Source organism: Peromyscus californicus, unplaced genomic scaffold (genome assembly GCF_007827085.1).
Source record: "Peromyscus californicus insignis strain IS unplaced genomic scaffold, ASM782708v3 Scaffold_18__1_contigs__length_77618521, whole genome shotgun sequence".
In the NCBI taxonomy this organism is placed as follows: domain Eukaryota; kingdom Metazoa; phylum Chordata; class Mammalia; order Rodentia; family Cricetidae; genus Peromyscus; species Peromyscus californicus.
This window is the reverse complement of record NW_026294480.1, coordinates 57,139,344-57,157,912: the sequence shown is the minus strand read 5'-3', so window position 1 is coordinate 57,157,912 and position 18,569 is coordinate 57,139,344. Positions and strand designations below refer to the sequence as shown.

The following is an 18,569-nucleotide window of genomic DNA, read 5'->3' as shown; positions in this document are numbered from 1 at the left end:
ATAGTTAAAATGGTGATGTCAAAAGGGGGCACCAAAGATTATTTTATTGCCTTCTTGATGCTTTACCGCATTTTTTATATTATTGTGTATTAAGGAGTGAAAGACTTCTAACTTCACAATGAAGTAGTTGCTTCCTACCAAGAAGATAAAAGTGTACTCCATGTCAACAAAAGATCATCACCCTGACCTCCTACAGAAAGGAGCGACATGAAGACATCTAGATGGACAGGAACCTTGGGTGTCGTCTAGACCCACTCCTCCACCAGGCTGAAGGGCAGGTTCCCTTCCGACCAAAAAAGGCAAAGCCAAGTTGTTTAACTAGGAAAGGCCACCAGCAGGTGGCAGTGTGCCTCTCTGGGGGCTCATCACCCAACACAGGAACCAGTAAATCTATCAAAGGGCTGTCTATACCAACACAGGACACAGGTACAAGTGTGCTATTTCAACAAAAGCGTGTTTGGACAACACCGCTCGCAGTCCAGAACACAGGAAACACCAACACAAGTGGAGCTAAAGGAACAATTGCCTTTTTAGACCCTGTCTATATGTCCTGATTCTATATACATTATGTGAAAAACGTAATTTTAGTATTTTTTATGTATATTACTGATGTAACAAAAAGTTTGAACTGATAAGGTCTAGTTATGTAACTGGCAGGCAGGCATGATAAACACTCCTTCCCTGGAGTGGGATCAAGCCAGTTCTGTAGAAGCCCAAATCGCACATGAACGCAAGGCATTGTCTACTTAGCAAACGGTTTTCACTTTAGGAAAGATTTGAACATTAGCAATTAACAACGTGGAATATGCAAATGTATTTAATAAACAGGGAGTTCTGCCCTCCATGTGTGGGCTAATGCAACACAGAAGAGGGAGGCTGCCCAAAGGAGGGAGGGAGGGGGTGCGGATAAGTCTCCCTTCTGCTGAGGTCAAAAATTAACCGAGAGGTTGGAGCTGGAGGGGACTTGAAGGGATCGAGTCACGCTGTTTCAAAGGGAAGGAAATGGGGACGGGGTAGGTTGGGACAGGTATACCCCACATGACAGCTTCCCCCTAACTTAGGAGGCACAGGAGGAGATTGTCTGGAAAAGGAGGCTGTATGTGGCTCAGACCCCCAGAAAGGCTTCCCCCTGCCTGCCTCCCCTGGAAGGCAGCAGCTCCCAGAGGCCACAGGAGCCCCATTGTTTGCTGCTCCACCGGGTTCCATCTCCAGCTGGCGGGGATGGGTGGCTTTTATGGGTTATTTGATTCTGTCCCGGTTCATTTCACCGAATACCTGGTGATCGTTTTATTTGTTTGTTTTAATTCTAAGAGTCTCCTTTACCTTCTGGCATAGAAGATACTTAATAGGGAAACAAAGCTTCCTTCTGACGGGGACCAGCTTTCAGCCAAGGACAACATTTCACACTGTAGGAGCAGCTTTTGATTTACAGGGCTTCTGGCAATTTGCCTTGGCACTGTTTACCAAAAACCCTGGCTACGCCTCTTAAAAATGGAAGGCTTGATTACACATCCACAGAATCCGCGTTTTGCCTTTGCAGAAAACAGAAGTGTGGGGACAGGATACTGGTTACAGAAGAAACGTGATGAAAAAAGGATGCGGATGTTCCCCACCCCACCCCACCCCCCGGACATTTTTTTAGGCACCTTGAACCTAAGCAGAGCTCCCTGCTGTCGCATGGTGTTGAAACCTGGAAATTCCGAGTTGAAACACAGGAGAACAGAGTATCCAGGCTCCTGCCTGCTTAGCTTACCTGATCTAAGATGTCGACATCATGCTGAGCACTTAATAGGATGTTTACAACTGTAGGGTGGTTGTTGATAACTGCTAAGTGAAGAGGTGACTCCTTGGGCTGCAGAAAGAAAGACAAAAATTGCAAATTCAAAAGCATCTAGCTTCAGCATTCAAACCCCGAAGCAATTCATTTCAACCATCACTCTCTGATGATTTCTGAGAATTAAAATAGTCCACCTCAGCGTGGGACCCGCAGGAAGACTTGAGCAATCATTACCATCCCCTTGCTGCTGGCTGGGCATCCTGGGCATATACAACAAACACCTACTATGGGCCTGTTTCTTCAGGGTTAGAGATTTATCTGTTTAATGAAGTCACTGTGGGGTTTCAAACTTGGGACAAACAGCTGAGATGCCTATTTAACATATCAAAGAAGACACTGGCCACTAGGTTGTCCTGCCTCCCTCAGTTACTAGGCCCTTCTGGCTGGCAAACTCTACCCCCTACCCTGAACTCTCCAGTCCGGGGGCTGGGCTGCTCTTCCCTATTTAATCCAACCATTGTGGTTAGCTGTCCCTTTTTGGACCTTTGGCCTCCTGGCTGCTGCCCCTGGTTCCCCTCTCTCCCCTCTTCCTTCCCTTCCCTGTCTCCTCACATGGCCCAGCTCAGGCTGGTCCCGTCCACTCTGGACTCTCCCAGATGTCCCTGCCTCTAGCTGTGCTCTCCCATGTCACTATGATACACTCACTCCTCCACCATACCTAGAACAGTCCTTTCCTTTCTATTGGTTTATTTATTTAGCTCAGTCACACACCACAGCTACTTAGTTTCAAAGTTTAAGTGATTTAGGGGAAACGTCAAATGTGCTGAGGTGGCCTGAGGAACAGGGGAGGGTTTGACCCTTCTTCCGAAAGCTAGAAGAGGCTTCCTTGAAGAACTGGACAAGGAAGTCTTAAGAGGGCTCAACGGAGGACTTCTCCAAGCCTTCAGAGAGCCAAAGGACAAAAGGAGTGGCCGCAAAGGAGGAAATGTATACGCAGTCAGCATTTCCTGAACAGATGCAAGCTGCACTCAGTTCCCTTGGTCCCTGGCTGGTGGTCCTGCCTACTTGGGGCTCAGCGTTCATGCGAAGAGGCCACCCATGGTGGGCTGCGGCCAGTCTCAGCAGCCTGTTCCTTCATCTCTTCCTTTGACTAAACAACCTATGTCTTCTTTACCTCCCTCCACCTGGCTCTTCCGACCCCTCTCACCCCTTCTGCTCTTCCCCTCTCACCCCTTCCGTCCTTCCCCTCTCTTACTCAGCCCACAAAGCCCATCGCCGCACACTGTCTCAACTGCCCCTGGCTACCATCCCTTCCTTCCATCCAGCCCCACTGGCCTGCCGAGCTCTCTGGGAGGAGAGAAGGCGGCTAAGGACTGAGGAAGAAAGAACAAAGCGGAGCAGAAGCAGTGAGGGCATGGGGTAAGCAGGATGAGGGACAGGCCGAGGGCAGCGTGAGAGCGCCGGCCTGAGGTGTGGCGAGACTGCAGGTCAGCCGGGGGGAGCAGAGCTGCAGGGAACAGAGTGGAGGAGGGGACAGCCATGCGAAGGAGGTGGGGTGGTTAGGATAACCTGTGGTGTCACTCAAGCGTACAGGCAATGTTGGTCGGTGTCCTGGCACACTCAGCAGCACTTCCTCTCGTGGTACTCATTGCACACTCACTATCCGCCATGTTCATCCCGGTTTGAAACACTAAATTAAGCAGGTGCCACAATCTTGGCGCTCACGAGGCCGACAGGGACCGGAGGATCTCAAGTGTCAGTCTAAGGCTACGTAGGGAGTTTCGGGCTAGCTCAGGCTACACAAGACCCTGGTTCAAAAACATGCAGAAAAACAAGACTGGGTTAAATAACTGATCTTAAAAGCTGTATCACTCACGCTAACCCCAGGAGTTGGACCTTACATTCCCTACCTTCCACACAGGCAGGTCGGTAACTACAATAACAAGGAAGAGGCAAAGGCAGGACCTGAACACAGACCTTCCAGAGTTCTCCATCCTCACCATGGGGACAGGTTGATTGACGGGAGATGAGGATCAGGGAGGGCTGTACGGCTGAGCCAGGGGACAAGGGTCACCTGAGAGGGAGACTGTGAAGGTCCCCTCTGCTTGGAAAGAAACGTCTCCCTCAAGGCATGAAGCAAAAACAAAGAGACAGCATCCTTCATCTCAAGAAAGTGGTCAGGCCAGGACCACCCAGCTTCTCCTGAGAACAAGGAAGCCTCCTTGGCCTGAGCTGGGTAAACTGGAGCCAATCCCTCTAACTCCACGCTCTAAAAATTATCGGACATGGTTCAGATCACATCCCTCCTTTCAAGTCAGCGCCATAAATAGAAATGGCTCAGCACAGGCAGAGGAAATAATATTCGCAGGAGAGACTGAAAATACAGTGGGAAATAGAGGAATGCTTCTTGTCAGATTCCAGCACAGAGGAGCTTTGTTTGTTCTGCCAAAGCCAATCCAAACTTCAGAAGAACCTCAATCAGTGACAAAGGATTGACTTTGAAAAACCACAAGATCATTCAGAGACGAGGAAACGATCCATTTTCTCCATATCCACAGCAGCAGAAGCAGCAGCCGCCGCCACGGCATTTTCCAGGCTAGTGAGATCCCCCACAGGAGTCAAGGCACCTCTAGACACCCGAGACTTCCTGCAGCAAGTATATCTTAAACACAAAGATTTTGTTTTGTGCAGGAACTTCAATGACTTTCTAAAATCCACCCCTTGGATCTTATTCCCCATGATTAAGATTCAAAAGCAAACAAACAACAACAACAAATAAAAAGCCATCTCGCCCTTGTGAAACATCTCATCCAGGGACATTTGCACAGCCAGCTTCCCTGTGCCAGCACCCAAGCCTGTGTTGACTGGCATGGACTTACTTCCTTCTTCTGCTGCCAATCAGCATTCTCACCGAGAAGAAAGTTGACAAGGGATGTGTGGCCATTCTGCTGGCTGTCTGCAAAGCACTGGCTGCAAGGAACAGATGGGGAGGGCAAGGGGGAACCCCATTACTATCCACATGCAGTCTGGTGCCCAGTACATGGTCATTAATTTACACAATGAAATAGTACAGCTACTTAAAAAAAGGAACTCCGATGTGTTTCTGATTATTCTGGAGTCTATCACTTTAAAGTGTCTTCTATTACCATATCATATAACTCCATGGCTGGGTCTCCAAAATTCATCATCCTAATGAGATGAGATATGGAAGAGGAGACATCAGGAAGTGGTAATGTTGTGGGAGTGGAGCCCTCATGATGGTGTCCCTGCTCTTGTAAGAAAGGTCCTCTTTCAGCTGTGGAAGGACACAACAAATGGCTGCCAATGAAGCCCGAAGAACATCTTCACCAGAACCCATCCCTGTTAGTGCCCAGGTTCGGGTTTCCAATCTCCAACTATGAGAAATAATTGCTTGGTGCTTAAGGCACCCAGCCTTGTTATTACTATTCATTTTTTAAAGTTTCTTAATTTTTATTTTTAGCAGCCTAACCTAAGACCCTGAGACACTATGACTCAGGCACACGTGAGTTAAATCCCTGTTTCCAGAATCAAGCTTACCACTGTGGTCCCAGCAAATCCTTCCCTTGAGTTAAAATAGGTGACTGGCACTGGCCTCAAAAAACCACCGCAGTGATTTCTGGCTCCTGCCTCTGTTTATTCCCAGCTCTCCTCTTTGCCAGGAATGGCTTCAAAGCTTAGCAAGCTTTCCACCTATGTGAAGTGTCGCTTCTTGGTCCTTTTACCCATTTCCTTTCACAACTCTCATTCACTCACTTCTACAGCCTCATGCCACTCTCCAGTGCCTAAGTATCTTTACTTAGTGCCTGAGCTGAACAGTACTCAACTTAAAATTGTGGTCTACTCTTGGTTAACCTTCAGTCAACCTCCAAACAGCCTAGCGTGAGAACTGGCAACAAGGCAAGCCGGTGAATTAGTTATGGTTGATTATCAGATTGCCATAAAATATATTCAGGTCCTCCATATAAGAACATTGGAGAGAACCGGTTTCTCAAAGTAGGCTGACCTACTTGCGGCTTCTCTATCAACAGCTAGGATTCATTTCTTTAATCCCTTGAATCTAGGTGGACCTGTAACTTCTTTAACCAATGGATAGAGCAGAAGTGATAAAAGAACCAGTTCCATGCAGGGTCCCTAACTAGCCTGGCGGCTTCCACCTCCTTCCTTTTGTACTGATGATTCTTGCAGCACTTCTTCTTGGGGCCAGCTGCCAAGCTAGCCAAGGGTAACCCCTACACAGAGGCCGCTTGTTGGTCCTGCAGTTGACCTCCCAGCTGACAGCTGGCAACATCTTCCAGATAAGTGAGTGAGCTGTCTTGGATATTTAGTCATGCATGACTAAAATCCTGGCCAACCTCTGACTATAATCATGTGAACAGACTCAAAGTAGGATGATCACAGATGGGTCCAGTCAACCCACTGCGAAAGTTTTCAGAATCAAAATATATTTCCTTCTATTCAGTCCAAATAAATGAATAAATAATACCAGGAGGTTATAAAAGAGGGATCTAGTATACATACACCTGCTGATAAGAGCAGTCCTGGTCACTTTTCTGTTCCTGTGACAAAACACTCTTACCAAGGTAACTCATAAAAGAAAGGGTTTGTTGGCTTCTAGTTTAGAAGCTGAGTCTATGACCTTGTCACGAGACATGACAGCAGGTAGGCAGGCACGGCACTGAGGCAACAGCTGAGAGCTTGCATATTGAGTCAACAACCATGAGGCAGTCAACAACCATGAGGCAGAGAGGGAGAGCTAAACCTGGAATACGATGGGCTTTTGAAACTTCAAAGACCCCTGGGAAGATCTGAGGCCATCTAAATCCGAAACCAATGTCTGAAGAACTCAAAGCCAGCATCCTATGGAGACTTGTACACAGCCCTATCGGCACAACATATGTGGCCCATGGGTTTTATAAGAAACAAAGGAGCATGTGCAACTTATTTTATTTCGTGCATATGGATGTTTTGTCTGCATGTATGTCTCTACACTACGTGTATGCCTGGTCCCCAGTATCAGATCCCCTGGAACTGGAGTTACAGACAGCTGTGAGCCACCATGTGGGCACTGGGAATCGAACCCCAGTCCCCTGGAAGAGCAGCCAGTGCTCTTAACCACTGAACCATTTCTCCAGCCCCAGAAATATGTGAAACTTAAGAAAAAAATAATAATTACTGGTTCCAAGATACCAAAAGAAAGCCACAAAATTGAAGTGAATAAATATTTAATTGACACATTCCTACTTCATTGATTGTTAAATGTAATATCATAAAATATTCATTATATTTGTAAATGACTTACAGTTTTCATTTTTTTAACCTCCTGAAAATTTCCAAGTATATACACAATGTTCTAAGAAATCAATCACTTATAAATTAGATGCAGTTCACTGAAGCCAAATAATTAAATAAAAATAAAAGATCTGTTTAGAGTAACAATGGTAATACATATTAGAAATGTAGGGATATTTAAATACATTTGATAAGATATGACGTAAGGCTTATGGCAGCTGATACAATGCTGAAGAGAGGCTAGTACCCAAACTGGGCAGTCTCTCCATCTAGCACAAATGGAGGAAGTCTGCTAACAACCAAATCCATGCTCCTACTCCAATTGCTTCCTCGGAAATGACTCGATTGTGTACTTTCTCTCATTAGTGACAGAGAGAGGCAAGAGAACACAAAAGTCATCTCCTAGAGGCCAAGCGCAGTTGATATCAGCAAGGTGAAGCGTTCCCATGACTAAACACATCCCTGCAGATGTAAAAGCAAAATGAAGTCTGAAATAATGTAGTCATGTGTGCTACCGCGGCTGGCTTCTTACTCCACATTGCTTATTTCCTAGGAGTCTTCTCTAGGACAATTGGGAACAGTTCTGGACTACAGTCGGTGCTGGGATTATTTATCTAGGAACTATGCTAATGAACAAAGGCAAAAACCTCTAGAAATAGTAGTAACTTTTCATTCCTATCACAAAGTACTTGAGGTGGGCTAATTTATAAAGAAGTGAGGTTTATTTTGCTCAGAAAGGAAGTCCAAATGTCCTGGAGTGGGCTCTGGAATGGGACTCTCTAGGTTGCATCGTATCACAGTGCTGTGGTGTGTATCTCCATCCACATGGTCTTTCTCCCTCTCCTTATAAACTTACCAGGATACAACAATCATGGGACTCCACCCTAATGAACTAATCACTTTTGAAAGGATGCGCCTCTAAATACCATGGTTGGATTACATTTCTGCCCTTGCCATCGTGAGGCTTTGGAGATTAAACTCCTTGGTAATGGGGAGACACAAACTTATTCAAGCAATGACTCTGGTAAAGCTGGCGTGGACTTTTGGCAACTCCCATCAGCTGAGGCTGTTGCTGAAAGAGTGTGGATGATGAGAGTGTGCTGTCCTAGAAGGGAAGAATGTGAGCGTGTGCGTGTGAAAATCACAGTAAAGCCAAACCCTGATGAAGGCAGAAGAGCAAATATAGAAGCTATGGAGTTCAGATGAGGGAGCGAGCCTCAGAGCCCTGCAAAGCAGGGAGGCCATCCCAAGGACTTGGAATAGATGCCCTCCGGGGACAAGACAGATTTCCACATCCTGAACTCTTTTATTTATTTTCAAAGATTTATTTTTATTACTTTTAATTGGGTATAGGTGTGTGTGTGTGTGTGTGTGTGTCTGTCTGTCTGTCTGCATATGGGTGTGTGCACTTGACTGCAGGTGCCCGTGGAAGCCAGAGATAGTATACCCTTAAAACTGGAGCTACGGATAATTGTAAATTGCCTGATGTGGGTCCTGGGAACTGAACCCAGGTCCTCTGGAAGAGCAGCCAGGTGCTCTTAACTCCTGAGCCATCTCTGCAACAGACATAGTCTGAATTCTTAGTCTATGCTTGTTGTATCAATAACCTTGCAATATCACTGAGAAGAAACTCACTATATTTGATTTATATTCTCTCTTAAGACACCTGTCAATGTCTGTGTAACTCTATTAACATTTGTTATATTACTTTTAATTAGTGTTCCATAATAAACATTTTATATAATGTAATATTTATAGTATGTTCATTATAGTTTCTCAAGATTTGTTGTATATGTATGAGTGTTTTGCCTACATGAAGGTCCATGCATTGCGATTTTTTTTTTTGCATTATGATTTTTAAAAGTAACATGTTTTTCCAATTGATAAATTCACCACACTCTTATCTAGCTGTGTCTAGATATTTATTACACTTACAGGTTGTATGACTTCTCTGGCCATTGATAGCAACTTCATCATCTAGATCCATGCCTTTTAAATTCTCTAATAACTTCCCATACATTATGAAGTAACACATTGTTTTTTCAGAAGGATCTACTCATGACAGCAGTTTACTAGGGTAGAAGACATTGTTTGGGGCGTTGAACCTTTTGTAAAGGAATTGTTGGGGTTTTATTTATTTTTGTTTTATGTGCATTTGTCTTTTGCTACAGGTGTCAAGTCCCCTGAAACTGTATTTACAGACAGTTATGCGCTGCCATGTGGGTGCTGGGAATTGAACCGGGGTCCTCTGGAAGAGCAGTCAGTGCTCTTAACCACTGAGCCATCTCTCCAGCCCCTGTAAAGGAACGGTTTACACATTGTGCTAATACAAAGATTAAAATAAAAGCAACAGCAAGGTGCAGAGTAGCATAAATTACATAGTATGCTACTGTGCAGATGAATGTCCAGTCCAGTCACCCTTTCCTTGTGAATGCATGGACACTTCCTGGGAGACTAAGTAAACTTCAGAGACATGAGTTCTGAGGAGCAGAACTGAAATGGAGAGTTGGAGAAAGCCACTTTTTAAATCATATACTCTTTTAGATACCATTTGAATTTTCTGTCAGGAGTTATTTTCATTGTAATTTAATATTAATCAAAAAATCTCAGTAACCCATCTGAAGACACAGCCACCAGCATGAGTTTCAATCTTTGCACTGGCATTGAGGTATGATCCTGGATTGGTTTCTTGCTCATTCTCAGTTATAGTTTGTTTTGTTTTGTTTTGTTTTATAATATAAAAAAAACTGAAGCTAGTAACATAGTTGTGGTGGTTTGAATAAGAATGGCCCCATGGGCCTATATATTAGAATGTTTGGTTCCCAATTGATGAACTGTTTAGGAAGGATTAGTAGGTGTGGCCTTACTGGAGTAAGTGTGTTGTCCTTATTGGAGGAGGTGTGTCACTGGGGGTAGGCGCTGAGGTTTCAAAAGTCATGCGAGGCCCATTCTTACTCTTTGCCTGCTGCCTGTGGATCAGGATATAAGTTCTTGGCTACTGCTCCAGCGCCATGCCTGCCTGTGGCCATGCTCTCCACTGTGAGGCTCATGGATTAACCCTCTGAAACTGTAAGCAAGCCCCCAATTAAATGCTTTCTTTTATAAGCTGCCTGGTTCATGGTGTCTCTTCACAGCAGTAGGATGGTAACTAAAACACTAATCTTGAAAGTTTCAAAGTCTGTTAGTGTCATGACTCAATAAAGTATTTTATATTTAGAGGCAGACAGCAACCTGCACCTTTTGGGCCCAGGATGACCCATGGAGCTTTCACACAGCAAACTTTTCTCTTCTTTAGTATCTGCAGTTGATGAAGTGGAGTCGAGTGTCTGTCATCTCACTGTGACAGGTCTTTTCTCCTTTTGTCTCCTTTTCAGTCATTCTCCAAATGAATTGGAGGAATGACGTTGCTTTCGAAGAGACATCAATGGAGACTATCTGTGGTAACTCATTCTAGTTTGTTTTGTTTTTGTTTTTTGTTTGTTTGTTTTTTTAAGACAGGGTTTCTCTGTGTAATTTTGGTGCCTGTCCTAGATCTCGCTCTGTAGACCAGGCTGGCCTCAAACTCACAGAGATCTGCTTGGCTCTGCCTCCCAAGTGCTGGGATTAAAGGCATGTGCCACCACCACCCTGCGGTAACTCATTCTTATGCAAAACAGAGCATACTAAAATTTTAATTCTATAAAAATCTAGTAAACCATCAATTAAGGACCAGAGTTCCAAAGCATATTCCAAGTTCTCCTCCCACAGCACAGATTGCATACACTGTTTGGAATGTCGACATCACTTCCTCCTGCCAGGAGTACTCGGCTGCATTCTTCATGACCTCCTTCAACAGCCAACATGAATGGAGTTTCTCCATTCTGACAAAAAGAAAAAGAAGTTAAAATTAATTTCCCCTTGGCATATAATAAAAATACTTTGAAAAACAGCATGCTTCCAATATCTTTTACGCATGATTCTTTTGTTGTTGTTAGCATTACTTAGCATTTATATGCCAACATACACTGCCAAGACCATACACTTTGGAGCAGTCAAATCATATGATAATCCTAGAAGGATTCATTTTGTCCCCATTTTATAGGCAAGAAAACCAAATAGCTGGTGATCAGAGCTTTCATCATCTACCTGTTTTAGCTACTCAGCCCAACTATTGTCAATTTCTGTCCTCCCGACCTGGTCAGTCCCAGGACACACCATGTCTTTTATGCACATTCACACACATACCCCAGGAAAATAAAAAGCAACAACAAAAGCCAATTCTCTCTGCCAAAGTCCACTGGAATGTTAAAACAGAGATAAGATATTGCCACCTATGTGAAGGATGTGGTTTCTGAAATAGATTCTCATGGCATATTGAGTATACAGCTATAACCATATTTTTCCCCATGTCTTTCTTGTCCTATGGGACTCCAGGGTAAATACACATTCCAAAAACAAATGATGACTTCTTCTTCTTCTTCTTCTTCTTCTTCTTCTTCTTCTTCTTCTTCTTCTTCTTCTTCTTCTTCTTCTTCTTCTCCTTCTCCTTCTCCTTCTCCTTCTCCTTCTCCTTCTCCTTCTTCTTCCTTCTTCTTCTTCTTCTTCTTCTTCTTCTTCTTCTTCTTCTTCTTCTTCTTCTTCTTCTTCATTCTTCTTCCTCCTCCTCCTCCTCCTCCTCTTCTTTTTATTGGAAAGATTTTTTTTTCGTGCAATATATTCTGATCACAGCTTCTCTTCCCTCAACTCCTTTCAGGTCCTGCCCACCTCCCCACTCACCCACCTCCATGCCTTTTCTTTCTCTCTTTCTCTTTAGAAAACAATCAGGCAAACAAACAGCAGAATTTAAAAACACACACAAACAAGAAACACACACACAAACAAAACCCATAAAACCACAAAATCCAAAACCATAACATTCAAGCAAAAACGAGTCAGACAAAAAAAATCCAAGCAATATGAGACGAAAAGTCTACAAAAACACTACTGAGTTATTTTGTGTTGGCATCTACTGCTGGGCACAGAGCCTCCCTTGAGTGCAGTTTGTATACCACTGGAGAAAACTAATTTTTTCTTTGCAAGCAGTTGTCAACTGGGGACAGCTGCTTAGAGCTGGAAGCTTGTGTCCACTTCCCCTTACCAATGCTGAGATCCCATCGGACATGAACCTGTGCAGGCTCTGTGCCTACAGCCACAGTCTCTGTTGTGTCTGGAAGACTGTGTTTCTCTGGTGTCATCCCTCCTCGCCCCACTCTTACAAACGGCTTCTGAGTGAATGAGCAAACTCCCTGGTGGAGGATACTTGAAGAAAATAGCCGGGCTCTGCATGCCCGCATACCTCATTGGTCGCATTTACTTCCGGCCACTGAGTTAGTAGTACCTGCACGGCTGGACCGTGGCCTTGCATAGCAACCCGACGCAAGGCAGTGCTCCCTTCCTGAAATGGAAACGGACTCCAGGTGAGACTGCCTATGCCGAGGAACACACCCTCCAACACCAGGCTACAGCATTGGCTTCTGGAAGCTTTTTCTTTGGTGAAAGCAGAATATAGACATTATCCAGTTTTAAGTAAAGCTTTAAATCAATTTTTAAGTTTTAAATGAAAAGCCTTGGCTTTTTGAACCAGTAGGAAGGAAAAAAAAAAGTCATTCTTGCTTGAATTTGGTACCACTTTTTTAGAAAAAAAAAAAAGAGCAACAAAAATAACTGGACCTAGCCTGTGTTAGGGTACCCGGATAAAGGCAACCTGAGCAGTAATCTTAATGACACATATCAAAAGATAATACGGTGCAAAACTCGTAGACTTACAATTCCACATCTGGAAATTTACCCTAAGAAAGTCAAAGATGTCCATATGAATGGCTACCTTGTGAGTTTTCCCTTCACAGTTAATGTGGGACCAAGTCCAAAGCAATCCTCAAGGAAGGATAGGAGAGGGCTGGGCCTTCCTAGGAGTGTGTCCTCTGTTCAGGAAACAACACATCACAGGCAGCTTTGAGGCCAAGTTCATCAAGGTTCTAATTTATAAGAGACAAACTCAACATGAAGTAGAAAAATCCATGAAGTAAACTAATTTCAAAACATTTATGGCTGAGAGGTAGCAGCACACACCTTTAATTCCAGCACTCGGGAAGCAGAGGCAGGTGGATCTCTGTGAGTTCAAAGCCAGCCTGGTCTACAGAGTGAGTTCCAGGACAGCCAGGGCTACATAGAGAAACCCTGTCTTGAAAAGATTTTTTTTTAATTATGAAGCAAAAACTAGCAATCATAGCCAGGCCTGGTGGTAGACGTTTTTTAATCTCAGCACTCAGGAAGCAGAAGCCGGTGGATCTCTGTAAATTCCAGGCCAGCCTGGAGCCTGGTCTATATATCAAGCTCCAGGACAGCCAGGATTACATAGAGACCTTGTCTCAACAAAACAAAACAAAAACAAAAAACCACCTACCAATCATGACAACCTACAGCAAAAAATGGATGGATTTTACCTGCACAGTCCATGCTCTCAGTAGTAACAGTTTAAGAACTCTACTGTGGACCAGAAAAAAAACCCAAAAACCTGTCATGCAATCTGCATACTGATTGTTAATCCCTACACCAACTGTTTCTCCTCGTTGTTCTCAGGAAAAAAAAAAAAAAAAAGAAAGAAAAAAAAACCTAATTCCAACTCACTTCATCCTTTTCTGAAGTATGCAGATTAAGGAAGATAAGTTTTTCAATCATTTCAACATGGCCCCTCTCAGCTGCCAAAAGACATGGTTTTCTTCCTCTCCGAAATCAATCACAAACTCTCTGTGTATTTCACACTCAGCACACAATTGGGATAACTGACAAGGAGTGGGTAGCCTTTTAAAGGGAATGAGGCAGCTAAGGTGGTCCTTCTGGTCCTATCAACCCCAGTCCCCTTCTCACGGGAAGGGGATGATAATGTCTCTGGACCTAAGCTGATCCAGTTCTGGGTTGCCATCAGAACTGTGGGGAACCCCACGCCAGCAGTGAATCAGTTTCATGGTGACAAGTGTTCAGAAGAGGTCCTCTGAAGCATCGGAGAAGCACTATATATATATATATATATAGTGCACCATCTAATGATCAGCTGCCGTTTCAAATGCAGCAAGAATTCCTGAATAGATCAGACATCAGCTAGTGCCAGATCCTGTTTGAAGCGCCCGAGCATCACCCTGAGTCTTACTGACAAAAACACATGAGACAGAAATTCTTTAGTATTTAACCCACGTGAAGCTCATTCAGGTACAACATTGATCAACTGAATTTTACTTTATTCTTTTTTTTTTTTTTTAGATTTATTTATTATGTATACAGTGTTCTGTTTGCATGTATCCCTGCAGGTCAGAAGAGGGCGCCAGATCTCATTACAGATGGTTGTGAGCCACCCTGTGGGTGCTGGCAATTGAACTCAGGACCTCTGGAAGAACAGCCAGTGTTCTTAACCACTGAGGCATCTCTCCAGTCCTGAATTTTACTTTATTCTTAAAGATGTATTTATTTTTATTTAATGTGTGTATGTAAACCTTGAGTGCATGTATGTGTATCATATGCATGCAAGGTGCCCTCAGAGGCCAGAAGAGAACATTGGATCTGCAAAGGAGGACCACCCCCCATCAGAGTTGGTACAGGACACACCTAGATACCAAATTCTCAACACAAAGGAGATTTATTACTCAGGAGGGGTTGGGGAGAGGGTGGGTGGGTGGGGGCAGGGAAGCTGCAAAGACAGACGACAAGCAGTTGCAACAATAAGCAAGCAACAAGCAGGTGTTGTTTTATTTTTGTTTGTTTTGTTTTTTGTTTTTTTGTTTGTTTTTGCAGGAGTGGGCTTTTAAGGGGAAAAGGGGGAGTCTATGCTAGGGTGAGTTGATAAATCCTGATTAGCCATGTTAGCCAAATAATGAATGTTGATTGTTGGACCTTGGTGTTTTTCTCAGGAATGAGTCAGTGGTCAAATAAGGGAATGGACCTTGGGGGATAGTTTTAGGAAATTAATCTAATGTGTTTTGTTTTGTTTTCCGAGACAGGATTTCTCTGTGTAGCTTTGCACCTTTCCTGGAACTCACTCTGTAGCTCAAGCTGGCCTCGAACTCAGAGATCCTCCTGCCTCTGCCTCCCGAGTGCTGGGATTAAAGGTGTGCGCCACCACCATCTGGCCCAATCTAATGGTTTTTAACAGGTGGGGAAGGGGAAAAGGCAATTCTTGCCAGTGCCATATTTGTCATGGGTAGGCATGTGTTTGCCATGCTCGGGCTTACTAGAGCTCTTCTGGATCACCTGGAACTAGGGTGAAAACAGTTGTGAGCCTCCATGTTGGGGCTAAGAACTGAACCCAGGTCCTCTGCAAGAGCAGCAAGTGCTCGTAACCACTGAGCCAGCTCTCCAGACTTCCCATAATCAAATTTGAGGTCATATTTGTGGGGTCCCTAAAACAGGTTGACCACACAGCTGCCATGACAGGCTTAGGGGCCCAGACACAGCTGCCATGACAGGCTTACGGGTAGGTACCACCTGGTCCCCAGAAAAAGCCATAAATTAACCCCACCCAGGGAGGGCCAGCATCTAAGGGGAAATACCCAACATGCCAAATGTTCCCAGCACACACTTAGACCCCTAGACAAATGTCAACCAATCAGGGTCCTGAACCCTGGAAATCCCCTCACCCCAACCTCTGCTATGATAAAAACCCTACCCAGCCCAGGCTCTGGGCTCTCTGCTCTCACCGATGTGTCGATGTGTTAATGCATCGGACAGACAGACAGAGAGAGAGAGAGACCAAGCTCCAAGCTTGAAATAAAGGCTCTTTGCTTTTACATATGGGATTCAGTCTCTGTGGTGGTCTTTTGGAAGTCCCTGTGATCAGGGCATAACAGTATTCACTGGTTATATTTCTAAGAATCAACCAGAGAACTCTTGAGGGTGGGTGAAAGGATGATAAATGGCGCTGGTTACCGTGTGGAAAGGTCACGGTCACGACAGAACCCAGTGTTAGTTTTTAGAGCTTTATGAGGAGGGAAAGGGTGGGAGGGGAAAGAGGAGAGCCAGGCCTGGAGAGAAAGGTGGTGGGGCGGAAGGAGGGAGCAGAGCAGAGAGAGAACAGAGAGCAGAGAGAGAGAGAGGGTGGGGGTCTGCGTCCGGCTTTTAAGGCACATACGTAGTCACCAGCACACACTGATGATGTAAGACTCAAGACCCCAAACTGCGCATGTGCTGTCACGTAGTGGTGCATCTGGCGTGGTGCAGAATCTTAACAGTGGGTCTATTTGAAATGGAAAGGACAGGCTGTGGTGGCGCACGCCTTTAATCCTGGCACTTGGGAGACAGAGCCAGGTGGATCTCTGTGAGTTCAAGGCCAGCCTGGTCAACAGAGATCCAGAACAGGAACCAGACAGAGAGACCCTGTCTTTAAAAAAAAAGAAAAAAATGAAATGGAAAGGAAGAATGGAGCAGAGACATGCAGAAACTTCAGTGAAGAGAGGCGTGTTTATATATGGTTCTTCAAATATAGAATTTTTGAATAATGGTAATTTCTCCAAGTTTTCCTGTTGGTATTGGAGACTGCATTTTCAACAGCCAAAATGTCATCAAGAAAAGCAAAAGATGTACAGAAAACTTAATTTTTCAACTTCAGCTATTTTTAAAAAAGAAAAAAGAAACTGGATGAATTTTCTTCAGCTAAAAAGAAGGAAACTCAGCTTGGCTTAATGTGTTAACTGAGAGTTTACCAAGATGCCTTTAATGTAAAGAGGGTACAAGATTGTATAAATGGCGTTCTGAATCTGTCAGCTAATCGCTTGCTAATGATGTTTAACAAAAAGATCATGATCACTCTTTGCTTATAAGGGAGGGGAAAAGGCAGAGAAAGAGGCTAAAATAGTCCAGTGCCTATTGGACAAAATGAAAAACATCTGCTGAGATCAGCCTTATGGAGATCTCTGTCCATGAATGGGCAGAAGCCAGAGAAATGGACCAGCACCAAAAAGTTTGAGTTATCCATTGTTCTTAGGCTACATGCATTATCAATAAGACCTACATCTCCTGGTCTTCAAAGCTAGAAGGGTTCGCTGCCTTGATTATTCTCAGGAAATCACCACAGGGTCATGGGAAGGAACAGTTAGGGTGGAGTCACAGTTTCCCGCCTGCACATTGGGCTATGACTGAAGGACAAAACCTAGTGCATTTGAAAAGGACAGGCTGATAGTTACTGTATGTGACTTACCACAAATATCCACAAATGGCAACAGCAGATGAAGAGTCCTGTATGATGATGGTCTGTATGTCAAATGTGTTGCTGATTGGTCAATAAATAAATCACTGATTGGCCCGTGGCCAGGCAGGAAGTATAGGCAGGACAAGGAGGAGAATAGAGCTGGGAAGTGGAAGGCTGAGTGAGAGAGACACTGCCAGCCGCCATGATGAGAAACAGCATGTAAAGATGCCGGTAAGCCATGAGCCATGTGGCAAGGTATAGATTTATAGAGATGGATTAATTTAAGCTATAAGAACAGTTAGCAAGAAGCCTGCCACGGCCATACAGTTTGGAACCAATATAAGTCTCTGTGTTTACTTGGTTGGGTCTGAGTGGCTGTGGGACTGGCGGGCAGAGAGTTTGTCCTGACTGTGGGCCAGACAGGAAAACTCTAGCAACAGAGTCCCATAAACAACTTTGGTGATTAATCTTATTTATCAACTTGACCGAATTATGAGACGGCCAGGGACATTAATAAAGCACACCTCTAGGAGTGTCTGTGAGGGCGTCTCCACGAAGGATTTGAAGTTGCTGCGGGCTTTGACCTAATGAGTGGTTTAATCCACTGATGGATTTGAGTTTTGAATAGATTATTGGTGGTGACAGAAGGGTGGGAGATGGGCCTGGCTGGAGGGTGCCGGTCACTGAGGGCCTGTCCTTGGGGCCTGTCCTGTGCTGGCTCTGTCCTACTGTGCTCAGCTCTGCTCCCTCGCCCCACCATGGTGAAAGCTGCTGTGCTCTGCCACACACTTCCTGGCATGATAAATAAAACCTCTGCAGTCATGAGCTACGATAAATCTTCCCTTGTTTTAAACTGTGCTCTTGGGTGTGTGTGTGTCCTTAGTGAGAACAAAACCTAAGTAACACGTAAATCATGAAAAGGGGAACAAGAGGTGCCGATCTTAATACTAGATGAAGATAAGGTCGTCTTAGTCAGTGTTCTGTTGCTGTGGAGAGACAACATGACCTCGACAACTCTTATAAAAGAAAGCACTTGATCAGGGCTTACATACAGCTTCAGAGGTTTTGTCATCATGGCGGGACAAAGGCAGACATGGTGCTGGAGAGGAGCTGAGAGTTCTACATCTGGATCTGGCTTGAGTATTTGAAACCCCAAATTCTACTGCCAAAGGCCACATCAAAGAAGCAGTAGGTGGCAATTGACTTCAGGGATGAGCCCACCAGCATCCAAGGCACTGATGGCTGAATGTCAGATAGGCAAGGCCTGGAGAGCCTCAACCCCAGAATGTC

The 18,569-nt window shown here is 44.5% G+C and overlaps 1 protein-coding gene across 1 annotated transcript in view; it reads right to left on the bottom strand.

The window, feature by feature from the left end:
- The window catches only part of Ankdd1b (ankyrin repeat and death domain containing 1B), a 59,157-nt gene that overhangs the window by 14,217 nt on the left and 26,371 nt on the right, over positions 1 to 18,569 (bottom strand). Inside the window, 5 exon segments of the mRNA XM_052743522.1 lie at positions 1,754 to 1,852; positions 4,657 to 4,725; positions 8,036 to 8,065; positions 12,402 to 12,500; positions 13,733 to 13,827. Of these exon segments, the coding sequence (XP_052599482.1) occupies positions 1,754 to 1,852; positions 4,657 to 4,725; positions 8,036 to 8,065; positions 12,402 to 12,500; positions 13,733 to 13,827 (392 nt within the window).